Below are 15,668 nucleotides of genomic sequence, written 5' to 3' on the forward strand. Positions count from 1 at the left end.
AAATAAGCCAGAGAAAAACAAACACTGCATGATTTCACTCAAATGTGGAAGAGAAACAAACACATGGACAAAGAGAATAGATCAGTAGTTACCAGAGTGGAAGGCATAAGGGGTAAAGGGGTACATATATATGGTGATTGACAAATAATAATGTACAACTGAAATTTCACAATGTTATAAACTATTATGACCCCAATGAAAAAAAAATTAGCCATGTAAAGTTTAAATGAATAATAACATCAAGGGTAATATTTACTTCTGATTTACCTTGTCAGGGCCATACTAAAAAGTCAATAGGAAAAATTAATAGATAAATTTTTACTTTACCTCTATTATCTCTTGGAGGAGGCTCATTCTTAATAGAAGCCACAGTCCGTCGATTCTATAAAAGAGAAAATGTTCATTTTACTTTCCTCTTTACTCCTCATATGTATATCATAATCAGCTTCCTTTAAACAAAAGGATGTGGATATACGATATAATATAAAAGTAAATGGAGAAAAACTATAAATAATCTTCTAGTGAATTTACTAATACTATCCATATTCAAGTTTCTTTATATGAGTATTCCTCCCCCCCTCCCCCAGAAAAAATATTCAGGAATTAGGCACTGCTGTAATGACTTTATATGTATTAAGTCATTTAATCTTCACAACAACACTATGAGGTCATTATTATTGCTATTCTGGTTTCATAGATGAGGAAACTGAAGCAAAGATAAGTTAAGTAATTTCACGGAAGTGTATATTTTTAATCATCACACTATCCTGCCAAAACTATGTAATAAATTTCATCTTTGGATGTCAGGGGGTAATTAATAAAACATCAGTTTTAAACTTACAGCCCATTGTTAAACTGAAAAATCAAAATACTATGAAATGCACACTGTCAGTTATACTGAAAGGTTTCATTAGACTCTCAAAAACTTCAACACTGCATAGATTAGGGCAGCAGATTTTTTGTCCTATTATTTATTTGCCAAGACTTCATTTTATTTACCTGAAAAAAAAGACATCAAATAATGCAGTTGTTCTCAATGCTAACTGCACATTCAAATCAGATGGGTACTATTAAAAGGATATTGATGCTAGGGCCTTCCTTTGGATAAAATAAAACAATCTCTGGAAGTGGGCCTAGGAATCAGTGTTTTAAAAAATTCTCCAGGTGATTCTAATGCACAGCAAACGTTGCTAAAGACATAGCAAGAAGGATAAACTACGAAGATCCTTCAAGGTTGTGAAGACAAATATGAAAACCAGTCACTTTATATGTGGTAACTAATAACCTTGAAGTAGTGACTCTCAATAGCTGAAATTACATGAATTGAAAATCTGCCTTACATTCACATGCATGGTTTAAAAAGCAGAATGTTTTGTTGATATTTTAAGCATATTTAGATGCTTATGTATGTCTTCCCTGCATCACAGCAAGTTCCTATAGGGTTCAAGCCATGTCATACTCATCTTTGTAGATGACAGAATCAACAACGTAGAAAAATCAACAAATGCTTGTTGAAATGAACACAAAAAATTGCAGATTCAATAACTTTAAGGGACTACTTGGTTTAAAAAGAGTTATATTTTGATACAAAGTTTTAACAGTGAGAAGTTTCAAAAGAAAGGAAGAAGAATTATCTTTCAAAAATAATAAAAATAACATGCCTTTTATATTTTTGTAAAGATTAACTGTTAGGGAGGACACAGTATGATTTTAAAAGTCTATCTTCATAGATTATATGGAAGTAGTTAAACTATACTCTATCATTTCCCATCTTTCCTTAATATACAAATAGCAGAATTACTATTTCAAAAGACTATTAGGGTGGGAATTTATTATGAATAACAAAGTCATTCTTTCTTTATCGAAGTTATACCTATTCACTCAACAAACACTGACAAGCAAATGGTTTTGACACATATCTCCTGAGAAGCTATTAGTCTTAGGAAAAATCCTAATCAGACAAGGAATTTCTAGGATCTTATCTAATGATTGTCGTAACTGTGAATTAAAACAACCTCAATCCTTGAAAGTATGTATGTACATATATACGCATGTGGATGGTGGAAAGAATTAAGGTTTTTTTTAAAGCAAGCAAACTAATATTTAAAACGTACTCTTCACAGCCTGCCAATTTCAAACCTGAACACACACACACACACGCACGTGCATGCGCACACACACCTGCTTTGAATTTTCATCACTAACCTTTACAATTTTGTTTACTTTGGCTGAGGATGTTGGAGGTGGAGGTGTTTCGGGACTGGGCTCAATTTCTTCATCAGGTACAAGGTCAGGGTTAAGTGAAAAGATACTCTCCAGGTCAATCTGTTTTAAAAAACACATATATTTGCGAGTGAATTTTGACAATTAACCTTTTATTTTTCAAATAAATTTACACAGAGAATAAATGTTAAATGATTTCAGCATAATGAATGGTATTGCCCTGAAAACTAGATTATCTAGAATTATAACACACATATATTTAAAAAAAATCTCTGAAGCTAGCATTTTGTGGTCTTGATTATATGTCCAATCACATAAGACATGCAGGAGGAATCTACCTTTCTTTGAGTGAAACTATTCAATCATTTGAAAGTTTTTCAAGGAATGATAAAGAATACATGCTCTATATAAAAATTATATACTTTTGTTTTGTCTTATATTTGGAATCTTGATGGCAGGACTAGAAATAAAATTTAACCCAGTGATTATACCTCTTTGCCTTTTGTATCTCCATTTTCTATCCATTCAACAGTTACACTTTCATTATCTTCATTTAAAGATGTTACCATTGCTTGATGTATTCGGCCTAAATGGGAATAAAACATACATTTTTAAAATTACAGTATTCCTAAACACTGTCATACACAATTTTATAATTTACAAACTTTTAAAAGACTATGATATTACTTTTTTTCCAAGGAATTTCCAGACTCTCAGGATCAGGGGATGAACTTTGTTCACTGAATCATAAATCAATTTGCTCCTTGTCAAGACCATGAACTCAAGAAACTGAATGAGACTGAAAGTTTATTTTTAGCCCACACAATACATGGTTACACACTGGCATGGAATGTCTGAAATTTTATACTGTTAAACAGTTCTAATTACTAGAAAGTTTCCCTACTATGAGCCAACAATGACTTTGTAGAACACAGAACAAATATTTATAAAAGCAATTTTTAATACTATATGATATAAAATACTTTTTACTTAAAAATCACTAACATATACTATACAAATTGATAATATTATTTTAAAATTGAGAAAAGGAATCTGAGTCCAAAAACGTTGAGAAATGCTAATCTAAAATGTTACCTTTCTGTATGTCGCTTATCTAAATCCCTTCTACTCTTTGCTTCATCTGATGAATCCAGTACTTACCATCTGTAGAGAGAGGATATTATACTACGTAATGTATTAAACTTGTCCCTCTCTTAATATTGTGAATCTTACCTGTTAAGAGCTATAGATCTAAATAACTATTTTTAATTATTATGTAATATTCCATTATGTTTATCACAATTTATTTAATACCTATTGATGGTGACTTAAGTTATATGAAATTTTTCACTATTATAAAACATTGCAATGAATACTATTGCACATTTGTCATTATGTACTTGTCAGATTATCTCTTTGGGACAAATTCCTAGAAGTAGATCAATAAGTTTTATATATGTATGCGTGTGTTTGTATGTGTGTATGTATGCATGTGTGTATATTTATATACATATTTCAACTTATTTTATCTGTTTTCATCTTACCCACCCATTTGATTATTAGTCAAATGAGGATAGAAACTATTTGTCATGTATCTGCACCTTCAATATTACCTAATAAAATGACAAACATGTGGAATTTTCCTATGTATTTCTTAAATGAAATCCTTAGGGCATCTATAATTTACCCTAGAATAACTTATAGCTCTTTAAATATCTAAAAAAAAGCCCCAGATATATAAAACAATGTTATTATAATAACAAGGCATATGATATATTTAAAGAAAATACAGATAATTATTTTATAAGTATTACTGTTTACGCATGAAATTACTGTCAATCACTATCTTTTCTATATGGGCTCATATAAAAATCTGAAGAAGTAATAAATGAATATAATCTTGTTAAAAATTCAAATATTGAAGATATAAGTACTCTCAAGTGACATACTGGTGCTTTTTTAAAACTAAAATATATACCAGCAATCTTTCCATGACAGCATTACAGACCAACGTATTAATTTTAACAATCACATAGCATTTTATAAAAGGAATGTATCACAATTTATTCCTTTACTAAGAGTAATTTAAATTGTTTCCAACTATTTGCCATTAAAAGATGTTGCACTGAGTATCTATCTGTATCTAAGTGTGAATGTTTTCATAAATAAAATTTCTAGAAGCAGAATTAATGGGTCAAGGAAACTGAACTTTTTGATAGATAATCCAAAATTGCCCTCTATTTACATTCCCACCAACAATGAAACCTATTCCTCCACACTCTCATCAACACCGAGCATTATTAATTTAAAAATTTTTACCAATCTTATAGGCCAGTTCTTTTTTTAAGCTAATAATTTCTAAGCATGTATATGTCAAAGACTGGCTCATTTAATCTATATTGGTTCATTTCACACAACAAATATACCTATGAAGTATATATCTCCATTTTTAAAATCAGGAAACTGAAGCTCAATATTACACAGCTAGTAAGTAGCATGGATTTGAACCTTGGTCAGACGCAAAAACATTTGTGATTATCACTATACTTCTCTACTCCCTTAAATTAAGCTGATGAAGAAGCCTATGTGGCTTAAATTCCAAACACCCCTGTAAAAATTTATAAACTGTAGCAAAGCACAACCCTCATCATGCACCAGAAACTCCTAGGGAGCTTTTACAAAATAAAATGATGATGCCTGAGTCTTACCCCCAGATAACGAGTCATTTCTTACCCATTACACTGCAGTCACTTTGGTGCAAGCCACCAATGCCTTGATCTTGGATTTCTGCAATTCTCTTCCAACTAGTCTGCCTGCTTTTACCCCATCTGCCCTTCTGTCTACTCTCCATAGAACAGCCTAAACATTCCTAAGTCAGATTATCTTACTCCTTTGCTCAAAACCTTCCAGTGGCTCCCCATCTCACACAGAGTAAAAGCCAAAGTCCTTCCAATGGCCTTTTAATGAGCTATAACAAGGCCCTACATGATCTGACCCCTCATTACCTCTGATTATGGTAATTTTCCATTTTACTGACTGATCTTTATCTCATACAATTCTCCCCCTTCCCCCCCAAAAAGTTCTAGATGGTTCAAGGACTTAAATGTGAAAGACAATATAAAAGCAACTGAGTAAATAGTGGTGCCATTTACTAAGGTAAGTGGACATTAGAGGGGAAGCAGGTGTTGGGGGATGGAGGGAAATGACGAGCCAGAAAATACTGGGAAGATTCAAGGGAGAGGCTTAAAAAAGGGAAATGAGATAATCCTCACTGCAATTTGATTTGGAAAGAAATTAGGTGAATAACCAGTAGAAGTGGTATGTGTCAGGTGGGTCCTCCAGGAAGCAAATGTTGGGACAGGAGGATGAGAGGAGGGAGGAATGATTTAGTCTACTGATAACTAGGTGTGCAACAAAAGGTGCAGACCAGTAGGACAAAATCTGTATTAGGAATTTATAGATCACGATTTCACACTGACCTTAACCTCCAAAGACAGCCTAGAGATACAGCAAGGACAAAGAAAATCAAGGAGCTAACACCCAGTATCAGCACTGTATCTCCACAACTTCAATTACCAATGCAGACCTCCAGAAAGCCTTAAGCCACAGAGCCTCTTAAATTAGCAGAGTCAAAACAGCTGACCACCAGTTAAGACTAAGCTCTAGGGGTTTAGTAGGGCAAGACTGAGATAATGTTGGCTTATCTCTAGCACGGTCCAGTTTACTTATCCAACAGGAAGCAATGAATATGAAATTCCAGTAATAAGAAATGAACAGAAAGACGGAGCTGAACAAATGATGTCTTAAGTGTTGCTTTTTGTAGGTGGACCAGATAACTAGAAATATCTGCAGTACCTATGCAGCATGGGGTTTTAATAATTTTATTTATTTATTTATTTTCCCCCAAAGCCCCAGTAGATAGTTGTATGTCATAGCTGCACATGCTTCTAGTTGCTGTACATGGGACGCGGCCTCAGCATGGCCGGAGAAGTGGTGCGTTGGTGCGCGCCCGGGATCCCAACCCAGGCCGCCAGTAGTGGAGCGCGCGCACTTAACCGCTAAGCCATGGGGCCCGCCTGCAGCATGGGGTTTTAATCATTCTTCTCAAAAGATGCCTCTAAAAAAAAATTTTTAAGCCTTACTTTTCCCAACATGGCTTTAAAGGTTTTTTTAAATTTATATATAGTTCAATTGAGATACTCAAATACTTCATTTTAAATTTAATAAAAATCTACAATTTCATTTTTTCAAAAGTCAATAAGCACCTGTTAACAAAGGTGTTAAGTAATAAAAAGAGGGAAAGATATATATGAAATTTTTCAAAGGAAAAAATCATTATGATTTAGTGATAACAAATAGGTATAATAGGAAAGTTCTGAGCCTGGATGACTGGGAAAATGATGGCACTAGTGGAAGAACAATGAAACACTTCATCCTAGGTCTCAGTTGTTAATAGGGATCATGCAACAAGTGTTAATAAGACAACTACCGATACAGAACTACAGCTTAGCGACAAATTAGGGCTGGAAATATCTTTCCCTCAGGAAGATTGTCTCAGGACAATGGAGGACATGGCCCTCCAAATACCATCCTACTTCTCTGGTTTGAGAAAATTCCTATACTCCATCCTCACTAACTCATTGCCCTTTGACTCTGATTCTCCATTTACTCTAACGTGAATTATATTAAATATACTTGTACATTTTAAAAAATAAAGGAAATACCTGTGTATCCACCACCAGCCAGGTTAAGAAACAATCCCTTTGAAACCCCATATGTCCCCCTCCTTAAGTGAATCTCCCACCCTCTCTCGTTTTTCCCTCCACCAGCAGTAACCACTATCTTGATATTTGAGATAATCATACTGTGGCTTTTCTGTATAGTTTTGCCACTTATAAATGTAACAAAAAAATCTAAACAGTTTGCCTACTTTTTAACTGTATATAAATGGACTGACACTACTTTAAGACTTGTTTCTTTTGCACAACACTATTTTTCCAAGATTTATTTATGTTGTTATATATAATCATAGTCCACTCACTTTCACTACGTATGAATATGCCAAAATTTATCTATTCTACTGTTGATGGACATTTGTTTTTATGTTTTTGCTATTAGGAACATGGTGCTATAGGCATTCTTATACAAATGTATTAATACAATTATGCAAGAATTTCTCTGGGATATATAAATAAGAGAAGAAATATAGGGTATGCACATACGTAACTTTTCTAGTTAGTGCTACGATGTTTCCTATAGTGGCTGTACCCGCAATGATTTGTAACCCCACTAGCAATTAACTTCACATCCACAATAATACTTAACATTTGTCATATTTAATGTATTATATTGTGGTTCTAATTTCTCTGACTTCATGAGGTTATGCCTATTTTTGTGTCTGTTGGCCTTTCAGGCCGTTCGTATGTTTGTCTTTTTCTTATTACTTCTCTACAGAAATTGTCTACATATTCTTGGTATTAATCTTCTGTTATGTATGTTGCAAATATCTTCTCCAAAGTTGTGGCTTATCTTTTCACTTTCTTTATGGTGTCTTTTGATGAATATAAGTTCTTAATTTTAATGCAGGCAAATATATATTTCTCAATTATGGCTTTTTATGTCATAAAATTCTTCCTGAGATTCAGGTCACTAAGACAGTTTCTTACATTTTCTTCTAAAGTTTTACAAAGCCTTTTATATTCAGGACTGTGATCCACTGTCATTTTGATCTTTGTGTATGGCAATACAATTTCCACTTTTTTCCCCCATGGAAAACAATTTGTTCTAGCACCATTTCCTGAAAAGCCCTTCCTTCTCCTATTTATCTGCAATACTACATGTGGAAATTTCAAGCATACATGCATGCGTCTATTTCTTTATCCCTGAACCAAAATTACACTGTCTTAATTATTATTATAGCTTTGCAATAAGTCTTGCTATCTGGTAAAATAAGCCCTCCTGCCTTATTATTCTTTAAGTTTCTTTGATCTTCTTAGCCTTTTGCGTGTCTGTATAAATTTTAGAATCAGCTTGCCAAGTTTCAAAAATCAAAGAAACTAACAATAAAAAACTTACCTGTTAGGATTCTGATTGGAATTGCATTGAATATTTTGTTTTGGATTTTTATATCATTGATCAAGAGTAATACAAGGCAGTCTTCCTTTCTCATACCAACCTTATTCTGGAATAGTTAGTGCAAAATTAGAATTATTTGAACCTTGAGTGTTTGGCAGGCACTAATTAAAACCATCTTGGCTTAGGGTTTTATTTGTGAGAAGATTCAATGTCCTTAATAATTATAGGATTATTGTAGTTTTCTATTTTTTTTTTGTGAGGAAGATCGGCCCTGAGCTAACATCCATTGCCAATCTTCCTCTTTTTGCTGAGGAAGATTAGCCTTGAGGTAACATCTGTGCCTATCTTCCTCTATTTCGTATATGGGATTCTGCCACAGCATGGATTGATGGATGCGTAGGTCCATGCTGGGGACCCGAACCTGTGAACCCCAGGCCACTGAAGTGGAGCAGGGGAACTTAACCGCTACGCCACCGGGCCGGCCCATGGAGTTTTCTATTCTTGACGGTTTTGGTAATTATATTTTCCTAGGAGATTTATATAAGTTTTCACATTTTGGGCATAAAGTTATTCATAAATTATGTTGAATGCCTGCGGCATCTGTAGTGATAATCACTTTTTCATTCCTAATTTTTCAACGTTTTTTCTTGATAAATCTCACCTGAGATTTGTCCATTTTATTCATCTTTTCCAAGAACAACTCTTGGTTTTGTTGAGCCCTTTTATTATGTGTTATTAAATACTTAATTACTGCTCTTATTATTTCTTTCTTTCAACCTACTTTGGACATATTTTGCTGGGTTATTTTTTCTTGAATTCTCAAGATGGATGTTCAGCTCACTCATCTTTATCCTTTCTTTTTTCCTCATAAGCAATTAAAGCTACACATTTCTCTCCAAGAACTGCGTTAGCAGCATCTTACTAATTTTTATATGTAGTATTTTTGTTATTGTTCAGTTCAAACTATTTTCTAATTTTCTTTATGATTCTTTGACTCTAGGTATCCTGTTAACGATTTCTAAGGGTGAGACACCTGACCATATTTCTAAAGGTGAGACATCTGACACAGAACAGATAAAGTCACAAATAATTGGTATGACCTCCCCAGTGCACAGCAGCTGAGTATCACCCCTGTATTTCTATCTTAATCTGAACTGGACTGCCTACTTTGGAGGAAAATTTCCTATAAACCTACCTCCAGGGAGCAAATTAGCAGCAACTTGTTATCAGCATCTTTAAAGAAGAGCCACACAACTCATTGTCTTCAAACAGTGAACCTGTTTTTTTTAATCCCCCCATCATCCTATAGGAGTCAAACTTGCACCATCCTTGCCTGCTCAGCCCCACCCATCCCTTAGTATTTCTGATCCACTTCTGCTCCATGATGGTATCTTGTTCTTGAGCTCAACTACGCCTTTTTGGTTTTCTCTTATGTATCTGGGGCAGAAGGATGCCAGTACGTGAACCTTATTGTACTATATTGACCAGAAGTCCCAATCTATCTTTAATTCATACATCATATTCACAAAAAATGGGAGTCATATTTGAAAACTGTAAGTTCACACTATTATACAAAATCAATATTACATCAATTAATAATAACTATTACAGTTTCAAAACTATGATTTTTTGAAAGTTAAAAATCTACAGACATTCAAAAGTTTTCAGCTTTATTTCAACCTACTTGTAAAGATAAATTACAGTGTAGAAAATGTCATCTCTTGAGAGTGAAGTAAAAAAATAGTTCCAAAGAGTTTGAGGAAGTACAGGCAAATTCTGCAGAATCCCAATCCTTTTCCCAGTAGAACACTTCTTGATTTTTAATATCCAAACTTCATAAAACTTATCTCTCAGTGCAAGATATTTTGGCCAATGTTTATACAGGAAAAGATTTATATTTGTATATGCCAAAACTCAATTTGCATTTTAAACAAGAGTGTGCAAGAAAAATTCTGAGTTACATTCCAAATATAATTGATAGACGGTCAGAATATAAAAAAGCATGCCAAGTACCAAGTGATACAAAATGTAGGCACAGGATGATGCATGCATCACACTTAGTGTGAGCCATTTTCTGACACTGTGTGCTTGTCCTGAATGTATTTCCACAGCCTCTATTTATTTAGTCCTTGTTTTGCTTAGTGTTGAATGAGTGCCAAAATAAAATATTTAAGAAAATGTTGAAAGAAAACACTGGGGATGGGTGAAAAGCAATTATAACGGAAGAAAAGATTTTACTGTATATAAAACTGATTTGTTACCCTTACTGTTTGTTAAACATGACTACTTTACTTATATGTATGTGATTTATGGTGTCAGTTACATTTCTGAAATTGGTTAGGGTTTGGGTTGACAATTAACACTGCAACTTTTTCCCATTTAAAATAAAGTCAAATAGGCTCCCAGTTAGCATTTTCACATACAACATCTGATTTTTAGGAACAGACTACGACTTTAAGTGGGAGATGACTGTGCATTGTTTAAAAACAGGATCCACATAGGTTTCTGCTATTGAGAACTAACAGACTTTTAAATACAAGAAATCATATGAGAACCATAGTAATTCTAAGAAGAAAAAAATCAGAGTTTATATTTGACTCTTTTTTTTTTTTTTTTTGGTGAGGAAGATTAGCCCTGAGCTAATTGCCATTGCCAATCCTCCTCTTTTGCTGAGGAAGATTGGCTATGAGCTAACAAAAGTGCCCACCTTCCTCTACTTTATATGTGGGACGCCTGCCACAGCACAGCTTGATAAGCAGTGCATAGGTCCTCGCCCGGTATCCAAAGCTGAGAACCCTGAGCCACTGAAGCAGAGCATGCAAACTTAACCACTATGCCACTGGGCTGGCCCCTATTTTTGACCATTTTTAATCTAAAAATGGCAATTTCGTATGGTTCAATCTAGCAGAAATGTAAATTTCACCCCAAATTTAGATGTCAGGATAATTTATAAAAATATTATCTGCTAAATCAAATAATATAAATGCATAAAATATTCTGAAATAATAACCTTTCTTTCAAAGCCATTTTATGTTTGGTTCATTTTAAGAAATATCTTTACATCATTTAAGTCTTAACTTTTTGTTTGGTGAAATCAAAGGGAAAATAGTTCAGATCTCAACTTTTTAATATCTATTGGTAAGTATCAAGACAAATGATTTTTTAAAAAGAAAAAAAACCCCACAAATGACTGAATAGAAGAACAAACTCTTGAAGTCAAGCCATTTTTGCCCCAATGAACAAAAATAACAAATATATGCATTCTATATTTCAGGACCTTCTAATCTTTAAAATTAAGATGGTTACTTAAGATGGCTATTAGTTCTATTTAACTCGCCATAAAATCTCATATATTTATCAAGCTGTCAAAAAACAAGTTCTACATGTTGACAATTGCCTTTTGGTCTTTGAAAACAGGATCCTATTATATGTTTCCTAGTTCACAGCTGAATTCACAGCAGCTGTGAGGCTAAGCAATGCCAGCAACCAATTAGGCTGGCATAAACCCTGTCTAGCATATAAAGTATAATTTGGTTGCAAATGCAGAACATGAGAGCCAAAATAAAACAGCCAAGAATACTAATAAAATATAATTACAAGTACTTAAAAGTCTGAATATTTAAAATGCTAACAAATATATGTATTTTATTAAAAGGATACAGCGGTAGAACATTAGGAAAAATATGAAATAACAATCAATTCTTTTCAGACCCACACCGTTTTTAAAAAGGTTGCAGCTGTGTCTGACATACCTAGGATTATAAACTTTACGTTTTTTTCCATTTCTAATTACCCTAATCATAGAGGTGAGGTGTACACGAGCATACATGTGACAAGTCTTCCTAAAAAGTAGACATTATTTTTATCAGTCCCTCTTGAGCTGTTTCTATGAAATATTCTTTTCATACCTCTAAATAGTAAGACGCTAATAAAATTTTAAAAACCGAACCATGTAAGAATAACACAACTCAAATGATTAGTAAAAACAAAACTTGAATTATGATTGTTTATAATAGCAATTTCCAAACCTTTTGAAGTTGTTACAATCTACTGTTTTTGTTTAAAGTTTGATAAATTTAAAAATATGACAAAAATTAATGCTTTATAAATATCACTAGCTAAAAATATTTTTAAAATTTTTACACGAACTTTGAAAAAACCGAGTCACCTGTCATTCATGCGTATATAGCCATGTAATGAAAATTAATACAATATTTAGCTTATATGCTAATAAATTAAAATATATAGTCTCTAGGGTATTTATTCTTCATAAAACCTCTGGTAATCTCCTTAATTTTCAATCAGAATACCACTGCATAATTTGAAAGGTTTTTTTTTACTGACTTTAAAAAAAAATGGTAATAAAATCTAGTTTTCTCCTCTTGTACCTCTGCAAAAGCAGGGACTAAGAAGAAAAGCAAGCATAAATATCCATTGTCAGAAGAACGAAGAAGTAAATATTACTCTGAATTATAAAATCACACATTCAAAACAAGTGCTTGGCAGGATAATGTTTCCAGAGGGTGAGTAAAACACATATGCTTACTCAAAGCAGTTGGTAAACAGATATCTAAAAGAAGCACTTTCTTCCAAGTCAGTTCCTATCAGAAGAGAATCCTGATAAATTAAAACACAGACCTCAAAACTTTTGCGACTTCATATCATGTGATTGATTAAAATCTGTCTTAAATAGGTTTCTCATTTTTTCTTAAACTTTGTATAAAATATTGATTCTAGTAAAATAAATCAATTGTATATTTAGTTATAAGAACCAAGTGCCAGTGTATAACGAAAATTCAAAAATTTGAGTGCATCTTTCCAAACAGAGTCATAGCAAAACATGTTATGTTAATTAGCTTTTGCTGTCTAAGGAGGTTTGTTTTAAAGCTGTCTTTTAAAAACAGATACAATTCCTTTCTTCAACTTATTAAAAGGATGCTCCTTCAGGAACACGAAAATAATCCAATAAGAAAAAGTTGGGAAAATGGAGATTGCCAAAATGCTGCTTTAAAATAGAAGGACTAAATATGAAAAAGGATGCTATTAAAAGCATTATTTAGAAAATGAAAAATTGTTAACTACACAGTAATATTTATACATTATTTCTTGTCTTGCCAGCTGCCTCAAAACAGTTTATAATTTATTATTATATTCTCTCCAACGGTAAATGTCAATCTGTTCCTAGATGCCCCTGACCAGTAAATGAGGACAGAAGAGAATCTGGTGATTTGTTGGAGATCATTACAGCAGAGCCTGCAGAAGTCAAACCCCCAAACTCTGATATCCAGGTTTTGTTAGCTAATCTAAGCAGTGATGAAAAGAATCCTTAATGAGGACTATGTAAGCATCACACCTTCTTTCGATAGCTTTGGTGGAACAAGGAGCCATTAGAGAGGGACACAAATAATGCCTCAGCTGACACTGGTAACAGTGCTGTTGCTGTTTAGAGAATCCCTGGGGAATGTGACTTTGCCAAACATAGAGACCTTTTTGTTTTGGTTTATCACATTTAAGATGTTACTGTTTATAACTAAATTAAAAAGTTCTAGCATTTTCCTTCTTAAACACAGAGGTGGAATTTTAACACCAGAAGAGAAAAATGGGATGAGGACAGCTAAGAATTTTCGTGAAGAAAATACAACTTAAAAATGGGATAAACTTCATTTATATTGTAAACGAACTACAAATTTTCAACTTCTTACCTCATCTGTCCATTGTTTTGAAAATAGATGTGAAAATTTAATACTGCTCAGTTCCTCTGGGGTAACAGGGAAACTTCAGATCTTGTCGGGGTTTTTTTGTAATGACTGAACCACATGCACACTAACAATTTGGGTAGAATTATCATTTAGAAGGGCCTATTGTGCAGCTTTTTAGAAAATTTCCATCCTGAATTTGCAAAGGTAATAAAAAATGTCATAAAGAGGACATGATACCATTAAAAAGTATTAAAAATCACTGTAGTTTTCCAATATTATTCTGCATATTTGGGGGTGGCAGAAGGGAGAATTAAAAAACTGTCTAAAACCATCAGTAAAGAGAACATAAAAACTGAATTTCTAAAATCATGATAAGTTATATTAGGATCCTAGCTGAAATAGTGAAAATGCAAAAAAAAAAAACCCAAAAAACACAAAACAGCATTCAAAAATTCATGAAGCTGGGCCGGCCCGGGTTCGGATCCCGGGCGCGCACCGACGCACTGCTTCTCTGGCCATGCTGAGGCCGTGTCCCACATACAGCAACTAGAAGGATGTGCAACCATGACATACAACTATCTACTGGGGCTTTGTGGGGGGGGGGGAGGGATTAAAAAATTCATAAAGCTTATTAACTAAAGTTTATTAACTAAATAAATCTCAACACAATTAAAAGATCATTTTTCATATTTACATCCCCTTACATGACAGAATATCAGAAATATGGATTTATTCATTTGTTAAAGAATAAAAGATTTGCTATCTAGAATACCACATTTTCACAAGTGGTGTGTTGTTAAAATAACATGTTGCTGACAGGCCAAAGTTCTGAGGAAGAACGGCCTTTCACAGATGTTCTGCTGGATATGTTGAGCAATGCTATCTAATTGCTCTCTGGTTTAAATTTTTATTTACTGAAAAGGGAATTCCATATCAATACAGCTGTGCTATTCCGTGAACTTTTCATAGCTACATGTAGATATCATTGTCTCTTATGCTTAAATAAATCCTTACAGGACATAACGGTCTTTTGGAATGTTTTTCAAGAGTTTTCAACAGCAGTAACCCAGGCAATGCAGACTTGTACACACATTTATTAACAAAACTTAAACATAACTCAGAAAGCCGCCAAAAACAGAAAATGTTCAGCCATTCCAACTGGTTTTCAGCAACCTTCCTAACTTTCATTAGGGAATTTAAGGTCTGAATTCAGGTGACTGAGTGAAATAAGTGTTTAGTAAAAGTTGCAGACGTGCTAAATGAGGACACCAAGTTGACTGATAACATCAGAATCTTTCAAAAAAAAAAAAAGCCCTCTCACTGATAAAGACACTAAGCAATCTAAATATTCTACTAGGAGATGAATCTTACTGTATAACAGTTAGAAGGGAAACTTTCTACTGTCTATTGAAACAGCAGCATATACCAACACTAATAAGAAAAAAATCCCTAGTATTGAAAAGCTAGCCTGTCTACCCTTCCTGTCTTCCAGGATAATGGGACAAAAGAGCTTCCCCGGAAACCTTAAAAGCATGTTATAAACACATAAGTGATTTTCAAAAACACATATTCCAAAAGAGCATTTTGTCACCAGAAAAGGAAAAATACGGAAAATGCCTATCCAAGCCAAATAATACCTACACTTAAACATTAAAAATAAAACTGCTAGAG

The 15,668-nt window shown here is 33.5% G+C and overlaps 1 protein-coding gene across 3 annotated transcripts in view; it reads right to left on the reverse strand.

Annotated features, from left to right (window-relative positions):
- KIF2A (kinesin family member 2A) overlaps positions 1–15,668 on the reverse strand; it is a 68,430-nt gene that overhangs the window by 29,679 nt on the left and 23,083 nt on the right. For all 3 annotated transcript variants that reach the window (XR_009223155.1, XM_058564015.1, XM_058564014.1), the window contains exons 2-4: positions 2,715–2,809; positions 2,206–2,325; positions 328–382 (exon numbers count right to left, since the gene is read on the reverse strand). Coding sequence is in view for 2 of the 3 variants with exons in the window: in XM_058564015.1 (XP_058419998.1) it covers positions 328–382; positions 2,206–2,325; positions 2,715–2,809 (270 nt within the window). In the remaining variant the exon portion in view is untranslated. The remainder of the gene's footprint in view (positions 1–327; positions 383–2,205; positions 2,326–2,714; positions 2,810–15,668) is intronic.

This window comes from Diceros bicornis, chromosome 20 (genome assembly GCF_020826845.1).
Source record: "Diceros bicornis minor isolate mBicDic1 chromosome 20, mDicBic1.mat.cur, whole genome shotgun sequence".
NCBI lineage: Eukaryota > Metazoa > Chordata > Mammalia > Perissodactyla > Rhinocerotidae > Diceros > Diceros bicornis.